Here is a 26,599-nt window from a genome sequence, read left to right as displayed (position 1 = left end):
CTGCATATCATTTTAAAATTCCAGAACCTGTGCCAAACACTAAGGATTAAACAATGAGTATATTAACATTAACCCAAGAATCATTTTCACTTTTTATTCATGTTCATGGCAGCAAAAGCTTCCAATTTCAGATAGCAAGCATTAGTGTTGAATCCTAGCATTCCAGGTTCTCTACTTACACTTTCCTAAACATATCAAAGAAAATAATGGGGGTTGGCTATCCATGTTCTGACAGATGCAGAAATGATAATAAAAGAAGAAGCTGTCCCCATCTGTTTTATTTACTTACATTACCGTGATAACCATAATGGAGAACAGTGGGGTTTGGCACTTAGCTTTGTGGCTCCCTAAGAGAGGATGAGACTGGTCCAGGAAGAGACTTCTGCATGTTCCAGTGCATGGGTATAGGCTACTATGGGCACTTATGAGTTGTCAATGACAAAGCATTCTGTACTATTAATAGTTTGATATGTAGGGATTGCAAAGTGAGGCTTTTCATGGTACAGGTGTAAACACATCTAATGCCTTATGGTTAAGCTGCTGTTAGCGGCTTGTGAACAGTGAAAGATTAAAAAGTTTGCTCCATTATTTATGATCATTTTTGGAAAACCTGCCCACAGTGATAATTGAAAAATAACTTGATTTTTAAATTGTTGCATGGATTTAATACGCTAGAGGTCAATTTTTGTGTACAAAATGAATTCTGCAGTTATAAAACAAATCGAGCCTGAACTCTCCCTAGAAGACAAGATGACTAAAATAAAACTGTCATACTTTGGACATGTCACTAGAAGAACATGTCACTAGAAAAGACAATAATACTTGATAAGATGGAAGGCTGTGGGAAAAGAGGAAGACCATATTGTAGATGGATAGACTCAATCAAGGATGCATTGAATCTCTTCTTTGAGTTGGGATGTCTGTTCCTATAGTTCAGGGGTAGGCAATCTTTTTGAGCCGGGGGCCGGGTTGCTGTCCCTCAGACAACTGGGGGGCCAAAGCCAAAAAATAAATAATTAAATAATTTTTTTTTTTAAAAAAAAATTAAATATATAAATAAACCAGGACAAATGTAGGACAAAATTTTCAAATGGAAGACACTTTTTTTAAAAAAATGGAGGACACGTGAAAAAATTTGCTGATTTTTAAAAAAATGTTAATATAAATGCATGTTTCTGAGGCTTCTATAGACAATTGCCCCCCAAAGGCCCAGGCGGCAATCGGTGGCAGGACCAGGCTGGGGCCGGTCCTAAGGCCTTGCCGGGCCACATCCGGCCCGCGGGCCGCAGGTTGCCTACCCCTGCTATAGTTAAACAGGGAAGGTTTCTGTTAACACTGTTGTAGGGAGTCAAGTTTAAGATAAATATACAGTCAGGCCTCCATATCCACTGATTTTTTATCTACGAATTCAAGCATCCACGGTTTGAAAATATTCCAAAAATATATAAATTTTAAAAAGCAAACCTTGATTTTGTCATTTTACACGAGACACCATTTTACTATGCCATTGTATTTAATGGGACTTGAGCATCCAGATTTTGTTATCCACGGGGGGGGGGGGGGGGGTCCTGAAACCAAACTCCAGAGGATACCAAGGGCCCACTGTCCATACTCTACATTCAGAAGCTGACATTGCCAGGCTTCTCAGGGATTAGGCACAAAAGGGGGCTGGCCAAACCTATTAGTTAAAGAGAAGATATTTGAATGAAAGGCGTACGAGAGGCAGAACGTAGCTTAGAACTAAATGTGGAAGGCTTAAAGTAGACTGCTGTCCAGGCAAAGATCCAGTGGTTCTCAAACTTTCTCTCTGTGGGTCATTTGAAAGTTGCTGATGCTGTATCAGGCTGGATGTTATCAGTATGCTGATGACACCCAAATATATTCCCGATCATCAGCGACAATGACAGATGGCATCTGTCCTCTCAACCAGTGTCTTCAGGCAGTAATGGATTGGATGAGGGAAAACAAGCTCAAGTTGAATCCAGACAAAACGGAGGTATTTATGGTAGGGGCCCCCAAACCAGGTATTGGGCTGCAACCTCCAGTCCTAGAGGGGCTCACGCTCTCCTCAAAGGACTGTGTTCGCAGTCTGGGGTTGCTTCTTGACCCGTCGCTCCAGATGAGGAATCAGGTGAATGAGATGGTCAAGAGCGCCTGTTATCAGCTTCGGCTGATACCCCAGCTGCGCCCTTTCCTGGAGAGGGGTGACCTCAAAACTAGTACATGTGCTGGTAACCTCAAGCTTGATTTTTGCAATGCGCTCTACATGGGGCTACCCTTGTGCATAGTCCAGAAACTCCAGTTGGTACAGAATATGGCAGCCAGGTTGGTCACAGGAACAGCAAGGAGTGACCATATAACACCAATATTGAAGTCACTCCACTGGCTGCCTATTAGTTTCCAGGCACAGTACAAGGTGTTGGTTATCACCTTTAAAGCCCTACATGGCTTGGGCCCAACTTATCTAATGGATTGCCTGCTTCCATATAATCCGCCCCGTACCATCAGGTCCTCTGGGAGGAATTTACTACAACCCTTAAAGACCAGCCTGACGACGACCTCCCAGAGGACATTTTCTGCAGCCGCTCCCAACTTATGGAATGGCCTGCTGGACGAGATCCATCAAATTACCAATCTAGAGAGCTTTAAAAAAGCCATTAAGACGGATCTCTTCTGGCAGGCCTTCCCAGAATAAAATAACTCGGCCACGAATAAGACTTCCCCTCTATTGAACTCTGCCCATGATGATGATTATTTTGATTAGTTGGATTTTAATATGTAGTTTTAATCTTATACTGTTTAATCTTGTTTTAAGGGGGGCATTATGTATATATGGATCCATTTTAACTTGTTGTATGGAGTTTTGATAGCCTGGCAAAAAGTGGGATAGAAATAAAAAAAATATTTTTTAAATTTATTATTATCACTTAACACCTTTTTGTTCTGCAAATCAAAATAGCGTAAAGCTAGACTTGTACAAGTCTTGGTAACTTGTTCAGTAATTGTCCCTGGTCAAAATTCCCTCTGTCATTATAAAAAGAAAGAAAGAAAAGAAAGAAATTGTGGGGTCCAGTCACATATATTCTTAAACACAAATTGTAAATTTCTGCTGTAGTTTGACCTAGAAGGATGCAAGGCAAACCAGTGAATAATCTAGACTAGCAGTTCTTAGCCAGGAAAGTTGTAGATGTTATTAGATATCAGCACCCATAATCCCTACTATTGGTTATGGTGGCTGGGAGTTGAGGTCCAACAACATCTGGAGCCTGCAACAATTATGCCTGCTGTAATTTTTAAAATTCTGTGGCATTGTTTCCCTTTGCTTAATCCTTTAGAGCCTTTGTTACTTATCCCTAGGTTTTACCCTTGATTTACCCAAGGGTCATATCAAAATAGCCCCAAATCTGCCTTCAGTATATACACGAGGTTGATTTATAATTGAATATATACAATAATTTACAGTTAACATGCATGAATTAACAATAATTGAAATTTCATTGGCTATCCCTGTTTGCCTAAACAGTAGTAAACTACTTCCTATAATTTTAACAGAAACAATTAAAAATGTAATTTCTCACCATATCTAAGAAGAATACAAAGGAGTTTCACAATCATGCTGTCTTTTTATATCTGAAGCTAATGCCCCAAAATGGATTTTAGCTGTGGCACCATTGTTTAAAATATGTTTAAAATACTCTTCTCCATTGTTAGAAGACTTCAGTTCTGATTACATAGATGGCTTCAACCATGAATGCAGTAACTATTGCTTGGACTCAAAACCAATCACATTTTTCATTTACTGGACTTTGCTGCCATGTTGTGTTGAAGGAACTAATATAAATGTCTTGGGCCATTGTTTAAATAAGCCATTAAATCATCTCCGCAGATTTGTGTTTTGTTCCTTTATATAGCTGCTTTGCCTCTATCTTTTATAAAAACTTTTGTTATAAGTACAGGCTTAGATTTCTTGATGCAGAAAAGAAGTGTAGTTGGGAACCTAGTTTGTAGTGTGTTTGCATTGCTGTTTAAAGATAAATATATGCATAAACAGAGTTTGTGTGTGTAACATTTGGCGAACTGGCAACCACAGACATAAATATATGAAATCTGGGATTTGTAGTTTTGTGAGATATTAAACCTTCTCTGTCAGAGTTGTGGCTCTGGTGCCACAACAAACTACAAATCCTGGTGCTACAACTATAAATCCTGGTGCCACAACAAATGACAAATATATGTGTAATCTCATATAGTGGGAAAATGTGGCCCCAGCATAAACATACTAGTTGGAGACCCATGATTTTCCAAATGCTAAGCAGGTAGGTCCCAGAGAAATTGCAAGCTCCTGGGAGAAGGTCTTCCACTATGTTTCTTAAATGGATCAGGAGACAGAGCCTTTTCATTTTAATGTAAACAGAAGTAATCATAATTTAGCTGAAGTGTAACTACTTTTATATTTGGTTTTAAATACTATAACTTTGAAATGTGGCCAGTTAATACCAAGAATTGTTCCCTTTTAAGAATTTAAATTTCCTAGTATTTTGATGGGAATTTTGGGGCATATATACTGATGACTATCCTAAGAATGAGTGGAACTACAGATGTAGCAAATACAGTACATAGATGTCAGCTATAAAAAATTGCTCTTAAATTTTAGTTCATTAAAGATTTTTATGACACTTTTTAGGACTAAAGTAACAAATTATTAAAACCCTTCCTCATAAAACAATATACTGTAGTAAAACATACAATATTAGAACTATTAAGTCAATAAAAATTCACAGTTCCTAATCAGCACAAAATATCTGCACACTGATGTCAGAGAGATTGTTACATGACTTTATTGGATTCTTAAGCACTTTCCATTTCCCATTCATACTTGTTTCAGCTAAAATAGTTACAAGTTTTGCAATGAGAGCTCTTGGAATAAATTGGAGTGAATGTTACTTGGTTGCCTGCTTCTGTTAAGTAAGTCTGCAGCTAAAACCTACATTAAATATGATTCATTTCTTCCTTACTTAGGGAACCCTGGTGGCACAGTGGTTAAATGCCTGTACTGCAGCCATTCACTCAAAACCACAAGGTTGCGAGTTCAAGACCAGCAAAAGGGCCCAAGCTTGGCTCAGGCTTGCATCCTTCCGAGGTCGCTAAAATGAGCACCCAGACTGTTGGGGGCAAATTAGCTTACTTGCTAATTAGCTTACTTGCTGTTCACCGCTATGATCTTTGGAATAGCGGTATATAAATAAAACAAAATATTATTATTATTATTATTATTATTATTATTATTATTACTGTGATTCCTTGGTAGGTGCTGTAATATACTCAAAAGATACATTTAGCACCAAGAAAGGGGGGATAACCTGTGTGAACCAGTCTAAAATAGTGCCTTCAATGTGTATGAATATAGATGAAGGGTATACTTAACTATGTTTACTCTGAGATTTCTTGTATAAATACTGTTTACCACTGTCATTTCCCCCTCTTACTGTAAAAATGTTAGTACTTTTGATCATGGGCCACAGCAATCACTGTCACTGAAAATATAGGTTGATATTATTTTTTTGTTGATTTTTTCATTGGTAGCCTGAATTGCCCTATGGCTTTGTTAGAGCGTACTAAAATAAGTTGGTGTGAGTAGCAAGGGAAACAGTTTAGTTTTTTAAACTTCAGTAATGTAAAAGGCACAGGATGGCAACAAACGTAATAATAATCTTCAATTTTGCCCATTGTTTAGATAGGACATTTCCTAAAGTAAAGCAGTGGTTAGCACTGAGCATCTGATGAAGAGAACTCCTCGGATAGCCTTACCTAATTAGGGAAAACACAACCCAGCGTATCTACTTGCTGTCACAACTGTGCTCTGGCTTCTTTCATTAGGCTGTCTTATCTTGGTATGTCATTACCTCTTGTATTCATTTACCAGCAGACCAGAAGAATATCCATTTAAGTAGATTCACACACTATACCCTGTGCACCAAAACTAGTTTAGATTCCAGCATTCTGATTTTTTATTTCTTTTAATTGAAATTTACACATGAAGAACATTTTAAGAATGATTCTTGAAAGCGTATTAAACACATCGAAAGAGAATGCGTGGCAACTGGGAAGGAGTGGAGTGAAGCAAAGAAATAGGAAAATAGGCATAATAATGAAAAGAAAGGTGAGAATGAATTAACATCACTAGCTTTATTTTTGTATCATTTTACATAATGTTTTTAAAATGTCGTCTCCTACCTCTGAGCTTTTAAACAAGAAACACACATTTAATCTTTAGAGGTTTATTTCTGTTTTCTCATCCTATGTGTGTTTGTTTTGGAGTTTGTTTCTCTTGCATGGATACATTATGCCTGTTCACTTCTTTTAGGCAAGGATATCTTGTATGCCATAATTTTTGATATTACAGATTTAGAGATATTAATAATAATGGCCACCAAAGGTTGTGAGAAGTAGCCATTTTTGTATCATATTTTATACAATTTCCAGAATTAGATTCTTGATATTTGTAATCATGGCCACAAGAGGTTTGTGACAAATAGCTTTTCCTCGCCTATATCCATATATCACTCTCCTTTTTCCCATACCTGTAGTATACTGTGAGTTACCCTAAACTTCATTTGGTGGATGTATGACAACCATTCAGTGCTGCTTGTGAAAATAAACTGTTACTCTTTTAATCTTAATATTTATATTTAAATGTTGATATACATGAATAAAACATTTTGAGAGAAAATCCTGGAGCAGGAATTTATTCATTTATTACCCTGAAATTCGTGCTCATGCAGATAATACAATTATGAATATAGCAGTTATGTACTTTACAAATGAGGGAATGCTCAAGAGTTCTATGTTTCTTGACACATATTTGTAGGTTTACTAAGCAATGTATCTTGTTTCAGTGAACAAGGGTCTGTATAGGTTAGAGATAGAGAAGATGGTTTTTTTGTAGTTTAACCTTGGAGCACTGATTTGTTAGGTCATGCCGCTTAGGCTATTTTTCACAAGTGAGAGTTAAGAGGTTTTTTTTTTTAAATCCTGTGCCTATGAATAAAATTAAAACATACATTACCTAGAATATTAATTTAATTTTAAACTGGCTGCCCTGCTCTTATGATGCTAGTTCAGCGATCACAAGTGAGGTGTTTCAAGGTGATAGACACATTTGGATCATTTCATTTGTTTATTGCTTTGTGCAGTTAACTCATTTATTGCATAGGATTCCTACCCTTCTTTGCATAGATTTTGTAAGCTTATAATCTTTATATTGCAACATGTAAAATGCCCACCAGATTATTTTGGGACAGTCTCCCAGACTTTGATGGGAATGGGTTAATCTCAAATGAGCTAATTTTAATTTTACTCTCACTTCAACTCAAATTTGAACCTTGGTTCCATTCTGAGCTAAGGTTCCATTTTGGTTATTTTATCATTGGTTGTGCTCTATAGTGTAAAGCAGTGATACTCAGACTTTTTACCCTTGGTACCTTTACATCTACATGCAGATATCACCTCCCCACTTGATGTAGTATATCAATAAAATACTTTGGTTATTTAGTGTGTGTATTTTCATTCACATATTCTTGTATATTCATATTTTAACATTTTATAAAGAAATAACATTGTTTAAATTGGAACTGTTTTGTTTAAGTAACTTCAATATTTAACTCATTGCATGTGTAAATTGTACACATAAAAAAGTTTGAGAGGAGGAGAGGGGAGATCACGGTCTCCAAGTCTTGTGTCCCCCTTGAGCAACTGTCACCAGAACCACTGGTGTAGAGGCTATAGCACCCCAACCTCCATGTGAACTGTCCATTTCCTTTCATTCCCCACCACTTTTCTGGTGGTGAGATGTCCATTAAACCTTCATACCTATGATGACAGTATCTTGACAGCTAACCATAAGAACTACATCTGCCATGGAAATCTGTACCCAGGATGCTTTCATAAAGTTTTTATGACTTGTGGTGTCCCTGCTAGGATATCAGGATACACTGAAACTACAACTTCAGAGATTTATCCCCTGAGTTATTGATATGAAAGCATTGAATGTCTGGTGCTAGGATTCACATTCTATACTCCTCTATAGCTCTCATTGTGAGTTTCCTGATCCTCCATTGCCATTACTAAATCTCACCCTATCTCACTCTCCACAGATTTCCTGCTGGTTTCATGTAGACTCCTCTTTCCCCATTACTGCTTGCAGTGAAGGAGCAGGGATCTGTATCAAAGATCCACAGCTCTGACAGGATTGTTGAGAGACTCTCCACTCCTCAGTGAAAAATATAAATTTGAGTTTTGTGTTTGTTCCCTCCGTGCCTGAGAATGGGCTGCTGGAAGCAAAGAGAGTGCGGGAACACACAAGTAAAACATTCCTGAGAGATGCCTATCCAATTTCCTTCTAAAGGCTTCCATTGACAAATTCAGACACTCTGAGCCAATCTATTCCATTATTAAACAGCTATTACTGTCAGGAAGTACTTCCACACATCTATGTGGAATCTTTTCTCTTGTAATTTGAATTAATAATAATAATAGGATTTATTTATATGCCGCCTAATCACTGGGAATCCGGGCGGCTTACAACAGAGGGGATAATAGATGGTTCATATTAGGTTTCTGGGGAGCAGAAAACATGCTTCTCCATTTTCTATATGAAATCCTTTCAGATATTTAAAGAGGGCTGTCATATCAATCTCTCCAACCTTTCATCTCCCCAAACTTTCATCCCCAAGATAAACATATCCAGCTACTTAAGCTGTACTTTATAGGGCTTGATTTCCAGACCTTTTACCATCTTGGCCACCTTTCTTTGAACATATTCCAACTTCTGTACATCTTCCTTGAATGGGACACATCTTCCTTGAACTGGGTATGATCAAAGCAGAAATGAATGTTACTACTACTTCCATTAAATGGAATTGGCTGTTTTGGCTGCTGTATCACACTTTTGTCTCGTGTTTACCAGATGTTACACATTGGATGTTTGTGCATTTCATTTTTTCTTGCCTAAGTATAATACTTTATTTATTTATTTATTTAATCCATCCCTGTTGAAATTCACCCAACAATAGCATTGTTCCAGCTTATCTCAAAAATATCACAAGGGACCTTGTCAAAAGCCTTACTGAAATCAAGATACAATATATTATATCCATAGTATTCATCTGGTCCAGCAAAATTATAACTCTTTTAAAAAAAGAGGTTAAGATTAGTTTGACATTATTTGTTTTTGAGAAATCCATGTTGGCTCTCACTGCATTCCTTTCTAAGTACTTACTTTCTGACTGTTTAATTAATGATCTGTACTAGAACCTTTACTGGTAATGATATCAGGCTGACTGGTTGGTAATTGCTCAGGCATCTATCCCCCCACATTGGAGATGGGACAACATTCATCCTCCAGTTTCTAGGACTTGCATTGTTCTCTGCAAATTGTCTGAGGTTATGTCTGTAATTCCCATTAGTGAGGAAGCTTGTGAGTCACCATAAGTGAACCTGATTCGACAGTACAGAACAACAACAATAACAATGGGTACTATTAGTTGGGTGGGGCTATGACTTCCTTTTCATAAGACGAAACATGAATAATCTTGGATCCTCATATACCAATTAGCCAAAAATCCACACTAGACTATCCCCTGATCTTGTCTGGAATATATGTAGCCATGAACTCTAGATTTTAAAGTTTTGGAATGGAATCTGGGAACCTCTCTGCTATCTTATTTTCTCACTGACAAATAAACACTCCAACACCTTTTTAGATATTGGCCAACTTTCTTTCTTTCCTTTAAAAAGAAAGTGCCGGAGAAGAAATGCACAAATTCTGACTTGATTGGAGGCAAGGGCCAGTATCAATTAGATGTTCAGTCTGATAGTATGGAGTAAAGATACCAGAAAGGAGTCTGTATACTTCCCATTCTTTCAACACAAGTGTGCAGTTGCCCCTTGGAACTCAAGGGGGATCCATTCTGGACCCCCCCCCCACAAGTTCCAAATCTCACACATATTTAAGCCCCATAGGCTTGAATGGGACACGTACATGTGGGGTGTGTGCCATGGGTGCACACCCCATTAAAGTTAATGGTGGTCACCCCTCCGTGGATTTCCAAGTCCACAGATTTCAAGTCTGCAGACTTGGAGTGGTGACTGTATTTTAAACTTCTTCCCTGTCCTTTGTTGTGGGCAAAGAGGAAAAAAGATTCTTGGTTTTGCAGTCTAAAAAAGAGGACCTTGGAAATTTTCACCCTGGAAATGTGGTGTAGAGACAATGAAGAGAGCTTAAGTAATAAGTAGTGTTTTCATGTGGAGTATTCGAAAAATATTTTATTTTAAATCCACCTTATTGAAGTAGCAGACCTAATTCATCAGAGATAGTTTGTAGTTTGAAAGTAATGTTTGCCTAGTTTTGTAATGATTCTCATGCTCTGAAAATGAAAGACCATTTTGTCAAATTGAACCAGATTGTGTTTGGAGGACGCTGCGCAGCTGCGCACCCACGTGGAGGAGCCGTCACAGGACTTACCATCTGCAGCACCCCAGCAAGCTAGCGCCATTCCCAGGGGCCTGGAACATCTGCAGGAAGGCAGGGAGAGGGGGCATGTAGGTGAGAGCGGCACGCTCATAACCAGCGTGTCTGGCCCTCCTCCCTCGTCACACCTCCATTTGCCCCCAAGGACTCTGCTGTGCTGCTGGGGCTGCTGCTGTGCTACCGGGCGGCCCTCTCTGTTTGGAGGACGCTGCGCAGCTGCGCACCCACGCGGAGGAGCCGTCACAGGACTTACCATCTGCAGCGCAGCTGCGCAGCTGCGGCGACAGCTAGTGGGCAGGAGAGACGCATCTCTGCCGGCTTCAGACAGAGAATGATCATTGTGATCTCTCTCTGTCTTTATTGCTGTACTGTGGGGTGAGGGGGAGGATATGGAAGTGGGGAATGGCTTGGCTGGGGAGGCAGAGGATAGCCCATCTAGTGCTAGCGGAGCTCCTATTGAGGTAGTGTGGGGCAGGGAGAGGTATGGCGGTAGGAAAACGGACTTACGTTACAGGGGAAGGAGAGATCGATGCTTAATATCTATCTCTCCTTCCTGTCTTTCTCCTAACCAAAGGGACCTGAGGGTCATTCCAACCTTACCACAAACCCTGACTCTGCTCCTGTGCAATGCCAGGTCCATCAAAAACAAGTCCCACATCATCTATGACTTACTTGAGGATAACAACTGTGACCTGGCTTGCATTACTGAGACCTGGCTTGGGCCTGGAGGAGAAGCTGTGTGGGCCCAGGCCCTACCTGCCGGGTACTCGGTGAAGGACCAGACCAGGTTAGGTGGGCGGGGGGGGGGGTGTCGCCTTGATCCATAAGAACACCTTGTCTCTCTCCAGGAACCTTGTTCGTCAAACTTCCCATATCGAGTGTATTTACTTGACCCTGAAGGCCAGAGACAGTTTAGGGATTCTGTTGGTGTACCGGCCACCTCGTGCGCTAACAGACTCCCTTAACGAGCTGACACAGTTGGTCTCGGAGGTGCTGCTGGAGTCACCCAGGCTGCTTGTCCTGGGTGACTTCAACATTCCCTTCGCGGCCAACTATGTTCCATCCGGTGCGGTTCGCGAATTCATGGATACCATGACTTCCATGGGTCTGTCCCAACTGGTCTCGGGTCCAACGCATTCTGCGGGTAATGCGCTCGATTTGGTCTTTTGCACGGACATGGAAAATCCGTGGGCAGAAATAACTAGTATTTCCCCCTTGTCATGGACGGATCATTTCCTGGTGAAGGCAGTGATCAAGGCTTCTACCCAGATCCCTCCCGGGGCTGGCGTACCTGTTAGAATGGTCCACCCTCGAAGGCTGATGGAACCCAAAAGGTTCCAGGAAGCCCTAGAGGGGTATATGGTTGGAAATGACGGCGACTCTGTTGATGCCCTGACTGGTATCTGGGACACCGGTCTTTCTAGGGCTATACACAGGATCGCTCCCAAGCACCCTCTCAGGCCTGCTTCCAAAAGAAAGCCCTGATATACGGAAGATCTCCGGGCAAGGAAGCGGGTCCTGCGACGGCTAGAGCACCGCTGGCGGAAACACCAGCGCTTATCCGACAAGACTCTCCTGGACCACCTTTTGGAGGACTATGGAGAGGCGATACGTGCAGCTAAGAATTCGTTCTATGGTGCACGTGTCGCGTCCGCGGAGTCGCGTCCGGCAGAGTTGTTCAGGGTAGTGAGGGAGCTAACTCAGCTCCCTCCTGCCCCGATCCAGATCCTTGAACCTTCTAAGGCCTGCTGTGACCATTTTAACAACTTCTTCGCAGATAAAATCTCTCGGATAAGCGAAGGTCTTGAGGCCAGCCTTAGAGCAGAACCTAGAGTAGAGGCATCCAGAGCTTCCGTGAACTCGGTTATTCTGGATCAGTTTGAGTCTGTCAGTACCGAGGATGTGGACAAGATCCTTGGAAGCGTTAGGAAGACAACTTGCTCTCTCGATCCCTGTCCCTCATGGCTGGCGGCACAGGGGGGGCCGGTTGTGACATCATTGTTACATCGGATTATTAATACATCCTTGAGGGATGGGCAATTTCCAACTAATCTGAAATTGGCCATAGTAAAACCTTTATTAAAAAAGCCCTCCCTCGACCCCCTGTTGCATAATAATTATCGGCCAATTTCGCTATTGCCATTTTTGGGGAAGGTGATCGAGCGGGCGGTTGCTATCCAGCTTCAATCGATCTTGGATGATACGGATTATCTAGACCCATTTCAAACCGGCCTTCGGGCGGGTTACGGGGTTGAGACTGCTATGGTCGCCTTGGTCGATGATCTCCGTCTGGGCATGGACAGGGGTAGCGTGTCCCTGTTAGTGCTCTTGGACATCTCAGCGGCTTTCGATACCATAGACCATGGTATCCTTCTGGAGTGCCTGGCAGAGGTGGGAATCGGGGGCACTGCGCTCCAGTGGTTCCGGTCCTACCTCTCCGGGAGGTTCCAGATGGTGCAGCTGGGGGACGTGTGCTCCGATAAGAGGGCCCTGACATCCGGGGTCCCTCAAGGAGCCATTCTGTCTCCCATGCTCTTTAACATTTACATGAAACCGCTGGGAGAGATCATCCGGAGACATGGGGCGCGGGGTTATCAGTACGCTGATGACACCCAAATAGTCTTCTCTATGTCTCCGACTGATGCAGTGACTGGGGTTGGCGTCTCTCCTCTCGTGGCCTGTCTGGAGTCGGTAATGGGCTGGATGAGGGAAAACAGACTCAGCCTGAATCCGGAAAAGACGGAAGTACTCGTGATAGGTTCTCCCGGTCCGGGGTTGGCGGTGGTTCCACCTGTCCTGAACGGAATCACGCTTTCCGTGAAGGACTCAGTGCGCAGCCTGGGGGTGCTCCTGGACTCGTCGCTCCACCTCACATCTCAGGTGGATGTGACGGTCAGGAGCACCTGTTATCAGCTTCGGCTGATTCGCCAGCTGCGACCCTACCTCGACCGGGGGGGACCTTGAAACTGTAGTACACGCTCTGGTAACCTCTCGTTTGGACTTCTGCAACGTGCTCTACATGGGGCAACCCTTGTACCATACCCGGAAACTGCAACTTGTGCAGAATATGGCAGCCCGACTGGTCACTGGTTCTGCCAGGGCCAGTCATATAACACCGGTCCTTAAAGACCTACATTGGTTGCCTATTCGTTTCCGGGCGCAATACAAGGTGTTGGTTATTACCTATAAAGCCCTAAATGGCTTGGGCCCAGGGTATCTGGAGGACCGCCTCTCTCCGTACAATCCGTCCCGCACCCTCAGATCTTCAGGGCAGCAACTGTTAAGAGTTCCAGAGGGGAAATACATTTCCACCTCTAGGAGGGCCTTCTCCATCTCGGCCCCCACCCTCTGGAACTCGCTGCCCTTTGAGCTCCGCTCAGCCACCTCCCTAGCCCAATTTAAGAAGGGATTAAAAACCTTTCTATTCGAGCAGGCTTACCCCTGACCTTCCCCTGAATACTCTCCCCCCCCCCCCCCTTGGTCAGCTCTGTTCTGCCGGCATGAATTTTATTATTTTTATTGCACTGTTTTAATCATTTTGTATAATTGTATTATTGTATTGTTGTGTTTCTGCTGTGCACCGCCCTGATTTTAAGAAGGGTGGTATATAAATAAAAATTTTATTATTATTATTATTATTATTATTATTATTATAGATAACCCAGAATTTTTGCCACTTTAAAAAGATTAGTTCTGTATTATGTCCTTCTGTTTTGCAGATGATATTAACTGTGTTCCTGAGCAACAATGAACAAATTTTGACTGAAGTGCCAATTACACCTGAAACAACCTGTCGAGATGTGGTGGAATTTTGCAAAGAACCAGGAGAAGGTAGTTGCCATCTGTCTGAAGTGTGGCGAGGAAATGGTAAGCAGACTCTTAGTATCCTGAACAAGTTCTTAAGTGCTATAACTTTTACTTTTTCCAGTGCATTTATGGAGCATTATATGAAATGCATTGTTCATTCTTGCTAGAGATAATTGCAGTTCTAGAATTTATTAGTTCTGGTACCTTCAGAACTCAGGCTGTCTTGCATTTTTAGGCATACTGTATATACTCGTCTATAAGTCTAAAATTTTATGTCCAAAAATTGACCCCCAAATCACAGGTTGACTTATTTATGGGTCACTATGGTAATGTGATAGCAGCTCTTTCAGATTTCCCCATGCGATGCAGAGAAGAGTTTATTTCTCTCTGGAGCCAAGCAGAAAGAGTCCTGAATTGTTGATGGATATTGCTGTTTGTTTAAGAGTCCGTTGCCCGCCCGTCTGGATGAAAGGAAAGCTGAAACAATGAAGCAAAAAGCCTCAATGAAAGTCTCTCTTGTTATACTCACACGTACACACACTGAACTAATATCCAAATTTTACCCTCAACCTATCCGCAGGTCATGGCAAAATCCGTAATTTTGGTCCCAAAATTATAGTTGAGTGTATACGGTAATCGTCTTCCCTAAGCTCAAAAAGAAGTGTTACTTCCAGAAAGTTGACAGAACTTTGATAATATAAAAAATAAGTGAATTACCGTATATACTTGACTATAAGTCTATCTCATGTATAATATAGCAGTAGCAAGTACATTTTTATACCGCTTTTCAGTGCACTCAAGCACTCTCTAAGCGGTTTAAAACTGTAAGCTACTTGTCCCCAACAATCTGGGTACTCATTTTAGCGACCTCAGAAGGATGCAAGCCTGAGTCGACCTTGAGCTCTTTGGCTGGTATTGAAACTCACAACCTTATGGTTTGTGAGTCGGTGGCTGCAGTACAGGCATTTAACCACTGTGCCTCCTGTATAAGTTGAGGGCAAGGTTTGGGGCCATAGTTGATTTGATATGGCCAGTGGATAAGGCAAGGGTAAAGCTTTGAGGTGCCTCAAGTCCATGACAGCTCCTTAACATTTTCCTCAGCAGTGGATGGAGGCTGTTTCTCTGCTGCAGCGAGGAAGCCCCAGAGAGCCCCAGATGCAGCCATTTTTTCTTTGGAGTGGGATTAAACAGTCACAGGTGCCCTCTGACCCTTCAGTCCTGCCAAGAAACTTACTTTTATAGTAGACTCTCTCTGGAATGGAAGCTCTTTACTGCTTGCCTGTCCATAGTTGTTTACAGTGGCCGGCTTCTTTTCTCACAGAGGGTGAGGAGGAGACAGGAGTGAAGAGTCCGTTGGGGGAGCGCCAAATGTAAAAGGAGCTAAGGCAAGGAGGGAGAGAAAGTGTGTGTGTGTGTATGTGTATGTGTATGTGTATGCTGGGCTAGAGAAAAGTGTGTGTTTGTTTGTGACTGGATCAGCTATTGCTTCCAAAGAAAGAAAAATGGCCCTGCACTCTCTTTGCTTCCAGCAGCCCATTCCCAGGCACTGAGGGAAAGTGGGGAAGACGGTGTATGTGTGTGTGTTTGTCACTGAATGATCTGCCATCATCATCATATTGACCCGTATATAAGCCAACCCAGGATTTGGGGATCAATTTTTGCGCATAAATTTCTTGACTTAAAGATGAATATATATGGTACTAAAAATAGAAGTTTGAAATATGTAGGTATTACATTAGAAGATTGGGCTTTTTCTTCTATAGCAACTATTTTAATAATCAGTTTCCTAGATGGCTTTGAACTGTGTCCCTAAGGTGGTTTGCTGAATTAAAAAATGCTATTACATATCACAAATATATGCATAAATTCATATTAAATAAACACAGCAATTTCAAATAAACCTATAAAAGTACCGTTGGCCCTTCTTATACACAGATTTTTTTATACACTGATTCAAGCATCCATGGTTTGAAAATGTTCAAAAAAAGTATAAATTTCAAATATTTCAAACCTTGATTTTCCATTTTTTATAAGGGACACCATTTTGCTATGTCATTATATTTAATGGGACTTGAGCATCCATGGATTTTGTTATCCACGGGGGAGCTTGGAACCAAACCCCAGCGTATAACAAGGGTCCACTGTAAATACAATTTTAATATTCCTGTCAGCAACTTAATACAGTAAAAAACTTTAATCTAAAATCCAGCTAGAGCAGGTAGAATTATCTATCTTTTGCATGTTACTATTACCTAACTACTAAGTTACTACTGGACACTTGGTATTTCTGCTAATTTCTCCTTCCCTTGCTGACCAGCATATGGGACTGATGTACCATTTTATACTATGAATTACCCATTATGCTTCCATCCTCCCAGCATTCTTCCCTTCCATACAAATACCTTTGTCTGAAAAGGGTTTGTTTGTTTGGCATGTTGGTATAATTGGCTGCCCAGAAGATATACTTATTGTCTAGGCCAGCACAACATGTGATCTGTCATGGCAAAACACTCTTGTCTTATGTTATGACCTGCTTAGAGCTTGTCTTTCAAGGAAAGAAAAACAGCAGAGTTAATAAGGTCCTGGTAGATTGCTGTCCTTGTTTGGTAATCTAAAATCCTAATTATGGTTTGTAAAACTGCAAAACCAAAATCTGAGTAAATACCATTATGTGCAAAGACCTCATGTACAGTCGGACCTCGCCTTATGAGGGGGATCCGTTCTGGACCCCTGTGTAAGGCGAATTCCGCCTATGCTTGAGCCCCATTCAAATGAATGGGGCTTGTGTGTGCGGCGGTGCGCACGTGCCATGGGCACACACCCCATTCATCCGAATGGAACGTGCCACCCCTTGCGCTCCTCGCTGCTTGAGCATATGAGTTCAAAGCTGTGTATAGCGCACCCACATATAACGTGGCCGCACTGTATATGAAAACCTCAGTGGCATGAATGTCATTTGTGCCTTGCCATAACCAGTGCTACATAGCACTCATGTGACTTCTTTTGAATACTTGGATATTCTTTTTTAGAAAAAGTTGGAAATTTTTTTTAAAGGAACTTTAAGAAATCATATTACAGGTTTATGTGGAGGAGGGACTAGTTCATCCATTTGGACCCTGCTAATGTTGTGATTTTTAAATACTGAACTTTATTAGAGGAGAGGAGACTAAATTAGTTACATTTTGCTTTATTTACTCTGCTTAATCTTCTTTCAAACAAATGTTGAATGAGTTGCTCTGATACCAAGCACTTCATATTTCCACATCCAGAACGACACATACCCTTTGATCATATGATGTATGACCATCTACAGAAGTGGGGACCTCGTAGGGAAGAGGTGAAGTTTTTTCTTCGACATGAGGAATCCCCAACAGAAAGCAGTGAACAAGGTGTGTATTCCTGTACTTTCATGTGTTTGTTGCTGTCTTAAGAATTGAACTTTATAAAACTTACTTTTTGTAAACTGAAGTACAATATCAATATGATGACAATGCACTGTCATCCAAGTTCTTGACTTTGAAGTGAGGATGGTTAGAGAAACACAGAATCATTTCTATATGGCAGTAGCCCCTTAGCGAGGCCAGTTCTACCGTTGCTTATTTCTCTGACCGCTTTGCTTCAATCTTGTTTTACCTGTTTACCATTACCATTCGTTTTATCCATTATTTACTCTTGCCCTTTTTGTGTATCCTTATTTCTTTCTCCATTCATTACCACTCTGATTCTTGGAGATTATTCTTTTCTGTTCCTCCCCTATGTCTGCCATCTGCCTACTCACCAGGCACATAGGACCTTCTGTCTTGGGGTAAAGCACATCAGATTAATCTGCCATCTAACCAAGCTCTTCCCCAGTCATAATTTCAAATCTAATTGTTACTATTTATCATGACTGTGAGGGAAAGCTTGGAAACTATTGGATCAGATGCCTTACAAGGCTGAACAAAAATCCTGTGTTACCTAATTTTAAAATAATGACAGAATTTGAGGATGTGACAATGATATGTAAATCACTCATGGTTGTAGAAAGTTAAAATAATAATAATAATAATAATTTTATTTATATCCCTCCTCTTCCGTTTGGGGATTGAGGTGGGTAACAACAGAGTTTAAATGAGACTATTAAAATTAATAAAAATAGCCTAAAATGCTTCCCAGTTACCTACTATGAAACTGTATTGGGAGTTTCAGATTATCACAGGTGTTCCAATACCCTTCAGCAGAATGGGGCTGCCAACTAGCTGGTTATCTAGTGATACAGCAACACCTCAAGTGCAGCTGCTAAGGAAAGCAGAACAGGGAGAGATAAAAGATTCAGAAGCAGCAGATCCAGAAGCAAGATTTGCTAGGTAAAAGTCTTGTATAGGCAGGCCACCTCATGGCTTTAGATTCCGGCACAAGCCCAAAAGGGGATCATTGGCTTGCACTACTCCAAAATGGTACAGCTATACTTACTGATGAGATGTTATATTCCAGTCACTAGCCGCCAAAGCCCATCATCAGGGGGTCAGTGTCTAGCTTTTGACATGGCTTATGACTCTCTAAAGGCTGTGCCTTTGTCCCCTTCACTCACCTGAAGGGACCAGTCTTGTAACTGCTGACTCAGTCTTGATGTCTGGTCCTGAAATAACATGCCAACAATGTTTGTGATCTGATTGAGGAACAATTTACCTAAATCCAGAGACCACATAACAGTAGGAAGGAGGTACTCTTAGGACAACTTATCAGGATTAGGATCCTAGAACAATTTATCAAGAATATTATACTCATAAAGCCAAAGTGCTTCTGGCTGTCAGATCCTGAGACACCTTACCATCTATCTGTATCCAGTCCAATATATGTTAATCTTTTAGTTTGGCAGCTACCTGTTGGGCTACAATGACCATGGTAATTTCCCTGAAGTCAGGTTCAGGTAAGAGTGCTGCCAAACAGTGAGAATTCAGCAACCTGTCTGCAGCCTGAAAGGCATAATAAAATATGTTGGCAGTAACTTAGTGGTCTGGTTTTGTCATGCAAACAGATGTTTATAGTACACATTTCTTCTGGGACAGCTAGGTCTGACAGCAATAAGAAATTAAAGTAATATGCACTCATGATAGTTACTCAGTCCCTTAACATAATTGTCATCGAAATTATAAAAACACCAATTTTAAAAGAGTTCAAAATAATAAGTTGTGGGTAATGAGTTGATATTTAAGAAAATAATGCATTCTGTGGCAAAAACAGTTAGTTTCTCTGGGACCTAAAATGGTCCTTTTTCCAATTCTCACTGTTCCGTAGCATTACTTCTCTCTCTTCTAATCTGAAATCCCTGTGTCTCTGAATGTTTAATCCATATCCGTATTCTTCTCTATGCCTTGAATCATTTTTTGCTATGTCATGCTTTTTGGACACAATTTAATTATAGCTTTCAACACTTCACAAAACCTTACAATTAAACCTGTTTAGTCTACATTCCTATTTTTACCAGGGAGTTTGTTCATTTTGTTTTTCTCTTCCAAGTATTTGTGAGTTTCGCATCTTTTTAGGATAAATTTTGGGCCATGTGGTCATCAATGTCCTGCCTTCTTTCAGTTTTACTATGAGTCTTTAGCCGAAGAGAAATCCTGGAAAAAAACTGCAATCTGAGGTTGGCTTAGAGAGGTCTCCTTATACAAAATGAAAGCAGCCACAGCTTTTACAGTGACAAATAACCTTCACACTGTACTGCCTAAAATAGTAGCTTACTACAGTGGTTCTCAGCCTCTTGTCTGTTACCATACCTGACATACCCCACATTATATTTAGGGCTTCCATATTTTTATATCTGAAGCCAGACATGTTCCTAAAGAGGTCACAGTGATCTTTGGAAAATGAGCATTTCCCTTGGGGAGGAGCCAAGTAATACCAAGGTGAAAGTTAAATGGGTTTGCTGATTGCTGCAGCTTCCCTGCCATGCTCTTTGCATATCCTCTTATCACTAGAAATAAAAGGCGAAGGCAGTAAGCCAGTACTCCCTACCTACCCCTGCTGTGTTCCCAGCCAACTTCCTTATCCATTTATTTTGTGGTTGCCCTAAACCCATCGATCGTTCCGGAATCCCATTGTTGATTCCCTAGGAAAACTATCAAGTTTTTGTTACATTGTAAGATGGCACATAGCACCCATTGAAGCTAGGATCACACATATCATCATTACCAAACCTAGTCTCTTCAAACATAATGTGTGCAGAGAGACTCTTCTACTCACTGTGTCTCCCTCAGACCCCATCTGAGTCACATCCCACTTTCTTTGGTCACCTCTTCAAGACAGGGAAATATTACTCTCTACATCCCCAAAACTCCACTGTCCAATTTCCATACCTCAATTTTGGTTAACTCCAAATGGCATGTCTGTTTGAATCTATCATATATTTGATTGCACTCTTATCTATTTTTAAATAAAAATCATCTTATTCACCCAGACTTGGCGTCCTACTCAGTTAGTATTGGTATAAATAGTGGAAATGATGTCAAGTTATCCAGCCTCTCATAAGCTTCTTTGAGCTAAGCAATTCCCCAACATTTTAAAGAGAAGCTGACACGGTTGGTGTCTCCGCCTTTTCCAGCAACCCCACCTTTTCTCCAACTCCCAGAATCCCTGACAAATGGCATTGCTCATTATAGCTTTTGGGAGATGAAGTCCAAAAAATATGGAGAAGTAAAACTTGAAAACCACTGACCTAGATCATCTATTTAGAATTCGTGACTTAGTCCATTTGTTGGGACAACACTGCCTGATTAATTTTCTTAAAATTTCAAAGTTATACTAACATCATACATAACAAGCAGCACTAATACATGAATACAAAATTTAAAGTTTTGTAAACATCTGAAGTAGCTCTTGGTTTTGCCTTTTGACAAGAAGCATAAATCCCAGATATAGGATCACTCTTTATTGCTCCATTATCCATCATATGTTTGCAATATCAAGCCATATGCATATCAAACCATAATCTAAATCTATAGTTTAAAGTTGATTTGTAAATCTATTTGCATTAACCGTGGTGTGTTGTTAGTTTGCAGTTTTTATCTTTAATCCTGGTTGGTATCCCACACACAACAATTTCAAGAGAGTTCTTAATGAGGAAAGTGCTGAGCAGGTGATGGTCTCCAGTGGTTAGTAGAAACTCTTAGTAGTAGAAACCCACAACAAAGTGGGTTTCTGAGGGGAGGATAGAATAGATGAAGTTTCAACAGCATAATTTTCTGGTCTATATCCTGTGTAATGCATGAGGATAATTACTACGTTTATATCAGAAAAGTGTTATTCAGATTACATCAGTTCTAGCATTATGATATTCTTAACTGAGCTTTAAATACATTTTGAAAAACAAACACCTGACCCCACTGAAAAGATGGAAAACATTTACACATCAGCTTTTCAAAATCATAAATTATTTTTACTAACTCAAAATATAAAGTTGATCATGTTTTGAAAATAATAATAATAATAATAATAATTTCTAAGCTTGTATTTATACTTTAAGTAGCTACTTCATTAGAAACCAGTAGTTTAAATGCATTTGTATTATTCTCAGGCCGTCAGACTCAAAATCAAAGAAATGGAATCAATATACCTGTGGAGAAACGTACTGAAAATGGGGTATGTTGCATATTTCAAATAAAATACATTCATGGTTATTTCAGTTTATTTGTATCTCTATACATACATCTTCAATTTAGAATCTTAAATATTTTATCTAGAAGAAGACTTTACTTAGGAAATGAGAATAAGGAAGTTAAAGAACTGTAAGGTGTGCAAAATTCTGGTCTAAATTAAATCAACTAGATGAGAGCCACTGTGATGTAGTGGCTTGGGTGTTAGCCTATGACTGAGAAACTCGGATTCCAAATCCCCTCTTAGCCATGGAAACCCACTTGGTGAGCTTGGGGAAGTCACTCTTTATCAGCCTTAGAAGCACCCAAATGACAAACCACCTCTGACTAAACGTATGATAGGGGCACCATAAATTGGAGTCAGTTTGAAAGCACATAAAAACAAATCCCAGTTGGAGTAAACCCACTGAAACAACTGCCGGATGGTAAGTCAATATGTATGTAAATCCCATTAATTCAGTGGTCTTTTGTAATTGGAACTAGTACCTAGTTGGATTTAGGCTTCTGTTTCTTCTCTGCCCACTGGTTGCTTGCTATTGTTGATAATCTTCACCTTTGTGAAATTGTATCCATTGTAAAATGGATAGGTCACAGCACCTGAATGAGGTCTCATCACTGCTTGTTGATCTGTGGTCCCTGTTTTGTTAAATTGCAGCTCGGCAACACTTGCAGTCAGTTTCTGTGCTACTCTTTATTGTCGGTTCAACATGTTTGACAGCAGTTTTAGATGAGTATAAGAAGAACAGCACACTGCCACTCAACCTTGCTGAATGTTAGTTTAAACAAAAAATTAGAGTGCTTCTAGGGGATATTATGCATGCTTATATTTTGATGAACATCTAAAGAAAGTAAGTTCCATAGCGGAACAGGTAGTTTTACATGGAAACAGTGAAACAACAGGGTTTTTTTTGTCTCCAATTGGATTCATTTAATTTGCCTTCAAGACAGCCTCTATTTCTTAGTTTAAGTTTGTCTTCCTCCTGCAATTCTGAATTAGCAAGAAATGTTTCCTTGTGAGATTTTCATGTGCTGATCATCATCTGCACTCTGCTTCTTTTAAATGGAGATGCAACAGATTGCAGCTGGTGCTGTCTGCTTGCAAAACATGTGCTCTGTAAATGAACTGTGGCCCTGGAGTACTCTCTTGTTCTGTAAAAAAATACACTTGCAGGATAACCATTCGTGGATTAGATTATTTGCAGATTATTATATTTGTTGTCGCCTCTGCTGTTGCCCTAAATGCGACTGAAAAAAATATATTTTCTCTAGGCATTTGTAGGCCCTCCAGTGGGATTCTGTATTCAACTTCCAGCAGAAGAAATGCACTGGAAGACCTACAAATGCCTAAAGACATGCCTGTTGGAAGATTTTTGCATTCTCTCTTCCCCTCCTTAGATAAATAAGATTTTCCTGCATCTAAATCCTGCTGTCTCCCCTCTTGCAAACATCCCATTTTCTCTTACTGAATCACAGGGCAATAACTTTGCAAAATGATAAACAAAGTATGTGATTCAGGGCACTCCCCTTTTTGGGAAGTTCACACACAAGGATTGTTTTCTGAACTGTTGGGTTTTCCATCTTCCTCCTCTCTCAACTTTCTTTGGAAAGATGGTGAAATAAAGACTTCTTCTTTACCTGAACTATTCATTAGCTAGATTAGGATATAGCCTTTATGTATATGTAGATTAAACCCATTAGTTCTACACTTTTTCTGCAGAAGGAAATAGTGATTCTCTTTGAGAAGCTATATTTTGAGGTCTTTCTTTCTTTCTTTCTTTCTTTCTTTCTTTCTTTCTTTCTTTCTTTCTACAGTGCTGGGTTTTATTACTTTATTTTGTTGTATTGTTCATTGGACCATTTACAAAAATTGTGGACTATGTTCTGTTCTTGATTATGGAGCGTGTAGAGTACAGTGGTACCCCGGGTTACGAAAGTAATCCGTTCCGCGGAGCCCTTCGTAACCCGGAAACTTTCGCTAGCCGAAAAAGCCCATAGGCTTTAATAGCGAAAGCCGCGATTCCAGGTGAAATCGCGCCGAAAAGCACCAAAATTTCTTTCGCAACCCGGAATAACCTTCGTAACCCGGAAATAATTAATTAATTGAATTTTTTTCGTAACCCGGAAATTTCGTAAGGCGGCGCATTCGTATCCCGGGGTACCACTGTATGTTATTTTCTGTTTAGCAGAGCAGTGAAGCTCATATCATTTTATTGTTAGTACAGATATGCACAGCCCTTTGAATATTATATTTGTTTCTAGAAGTATGGTGTGACACTTGTAAAGAAATATGCTTCAACAATGGAATTTTATTTGTAACTTTAAAATGAAGGACATTTGAAATGTTATAAATTGTTGCCTTTGCTGGTAACTGATGAAGGTCGGTGCTACTCCAAGTGGTCATATGTGGACTGGTGCAGGCCAAAAACCATTGGCTATCAATCTGCTGTGAGTTTTGAGGAAATTATGTGAATAACAACACTGATATAGTACAAATATGAAATTGGTCTGTTTCACATTGGTAAAAAAGCTGCCATTCTGCCACATCAGATTGCTTGAGAAGTGCTGATTTAAATTATCATTTTTAGGAAGCATGAGGCAGGGTGAGGAGTGCAACTTGTGATTTCCTTTCGAGCTCTTCTCTCATTACCCCTTTCCTCATGGTATTACTTTACCTTGCTCTCTGATTCCAGTTTATTACACCACTGTAGATCTTTGCAATAAGCATTGACATGGTAAAATGTGGTATACAATGAAGAAATGGCATTTCGGGCAAACATCCAGATGTGCAGAAGAGAGAGAACTCAATCTGAAGCTTTTTCTGGACTGTTAATCTTCAGGCAGCTGGGAAAAGAGGCAGTGGGCTGTGCAAGTTTTCCTCTGAAAAAAAGGTTTTTTGATGCAGGACAACAGTATGCTAGGAAGAACAACATGATAAGTCATTCTCTCTGATATACCTTTTTGTATGCAGGGATTCCTTCACTTCACAAACAACTTTTGTTTCTCACCCATTCTTCCATAGTAATGCAGTCCAGGAAAGTTATTTCTGCTTGATTCTGTTGTTTGCCTATATTGGCTGTTGAGAGATTCCAGGAATTGAACCTTTGGCCCTGCGCATACAAAGCACGTTCTGTACTGCCCTTCTCTGTTCTGATGATATAAGCCTAAAAACAATCTGCGTGAAACCTATCATTCTGATGGAGATGTTATAAACTGCTAAAGTGTTTGTTTAAAAGCTACATAATAATAATAATAATAATAACAACAACAACAACAACAACAACTATAATAATAGTATTTATAACCCGCCTCTCCCTGTGTTGAATCAAGGCGGGTAACAGCATATAAAAAAGAAAAAACAATAAAATCAAAGACACAGAAACGGTAGATAAAAGTACACTAGACTCCAGATTCCCACTCCTTCCCCCCCTAAAATTAACGTTAAAAGCAATTCCCAAACAATGGGCAATAAGATCAGTCAAGAATGAATCAGTCTGAAGAGAACAATTTAAGCAAGTGGAGAGTGAGATTAGGGGATCAGTTTGGGAAGGCCAGCCAGAAGAGATCCGTTTTTATTGCCTCTTAAAGGCCTCCAAAGATGTTAGTTGGCAGATCTCATCCGGCAGATCGTTCCAGATTTTTGGAGCGGCAGCAGAAAACGTCCCTAGAGGTAATTACCAGTCTACTTCTCTCTGACTGTAGTAGATTCTTCCCTGTGGATCTGAGAGTGCAGAAAGGATTATATGGGAAGAGGTGTTCCCTCAGGTAAGCTGGGCCCAGGTAGAGCTTTATAGGAAATAACCGACACCTTATACTGTGCCTGGAAGCTAATAGGAAGCCAGTGAAGGGATTTTAGAATGGGTGCGATAGAATCAAATTTGGAACATGAAGATTTGCAGAAAACAGTTTCTATATTTAGCCAGTTGGAAATAAGAGTATATGTCCGCCTTTGCCGTTTGACAACTAAGAGCCTTTCCAGACAATAAAATGGGTGTTTTTGTTTTTGTATACTATATTCAGTAGTATGGAACCAGACACAATATCATGATACTATGTCACTCTATAATAGATCTGAGGACAGACTTAGTTGTATTTCTCTTCACTGTTTTTAAAATGCTATAAGAAGAATTCAGTCTTCAAAGAATAAAAGAAAATATAACATTTATAGCTTACTCACAAAACAGGTTTGTGCAGTTTGAACCCAAGGTTGGACAGAGAAAGAGGCATAGTTCAGAGAGGGCAATATGATCCCATTCCCTACAAACTCTTGCTTTCTTTCACATAGCTAGATGGTACACAGCACCATCTTGGTGCCCACAAGTCATTTTGACTTAAGGTAAGTCATTTCCGATGTAGGGGTTTGATCTTTAGAATCATAGTCCAGTACTCAAACCACCTTACTTTGCTGGCTTTCACATGCAATAGTTATTATTATTATTATTATTATTATTATTATTATTATGTTTTATTTATATAGCGCTGTAGATTTGCACAGCGTTGTATCTACAAACAATAAAATAGGTAAAAGTAAACCTGCCCATGGCATATAGTCTAAGAAATAATAGCATAATACATATAAAAAATAAATAACAATACAGGAAAGGGGTCAATAAAACAGGTAACAAATTAAAAA

The 26,599-nt window shown here is 40.2% G+C and overlaps 1 protein-coding gene across 8 annotated transcripts in view; it reads left to right on the top strand.

The window, feature by feature from the left end:
• The window catches only part of PPP1R13B (protein phosphatase 1 regulatory subunit 13B), a 97,072-nt gene that overhangs the window by 13,215 nt on the left and 57,258 nt on the right, over positions 1–26,599 (top strand). For 6 of the 8 annotated variants that reach the window (XM_089522630.1, XM_089522631.1, XM_089522629.1 and 3 more), the window contains exons 2-4: positions 14,248–14,395; positions 17,605–17,724; positions 21,891–21,955. In XM_089522630.1, coding sequence (XP_089378756.1) covers positions 14,248–14,395; positions 17,605–17,724; positions 21,891–21,955 — 333 coding nt within the window. Of the gene's footprint in view, positions 1–6,019; positions 6,161–14,247; positions 14,396–17,604; positions 17,725–21,890; positions 21,956–26,082; positions 26,303–26,599 lie in introns of those variants that run through there. The other 2 variants (XM_089522640.1, XM_089522638.1) reach the window with 2 other exon arrangements.

Source organism: Sceloporus occidentalis, unplaced genomic scaffold, assembly GCF_023333645.1.
Source record: "Sceloporus occidentalis isolate IW3139 unplaced genomic scaffold, rSceOcc1.0.p SCAF_4, whole genome shotgun sequence".
Classification (NCBI taxonomy): Eukaryota; Metazoa; Chordata; class Lepidosauria; order Squamata; family Phrynosomatidae; genus Sceloporus; species Sceloporus occidentalis.
This window is presented reverse-complemented; position numbering and strand designations above follow the sequence as displayed.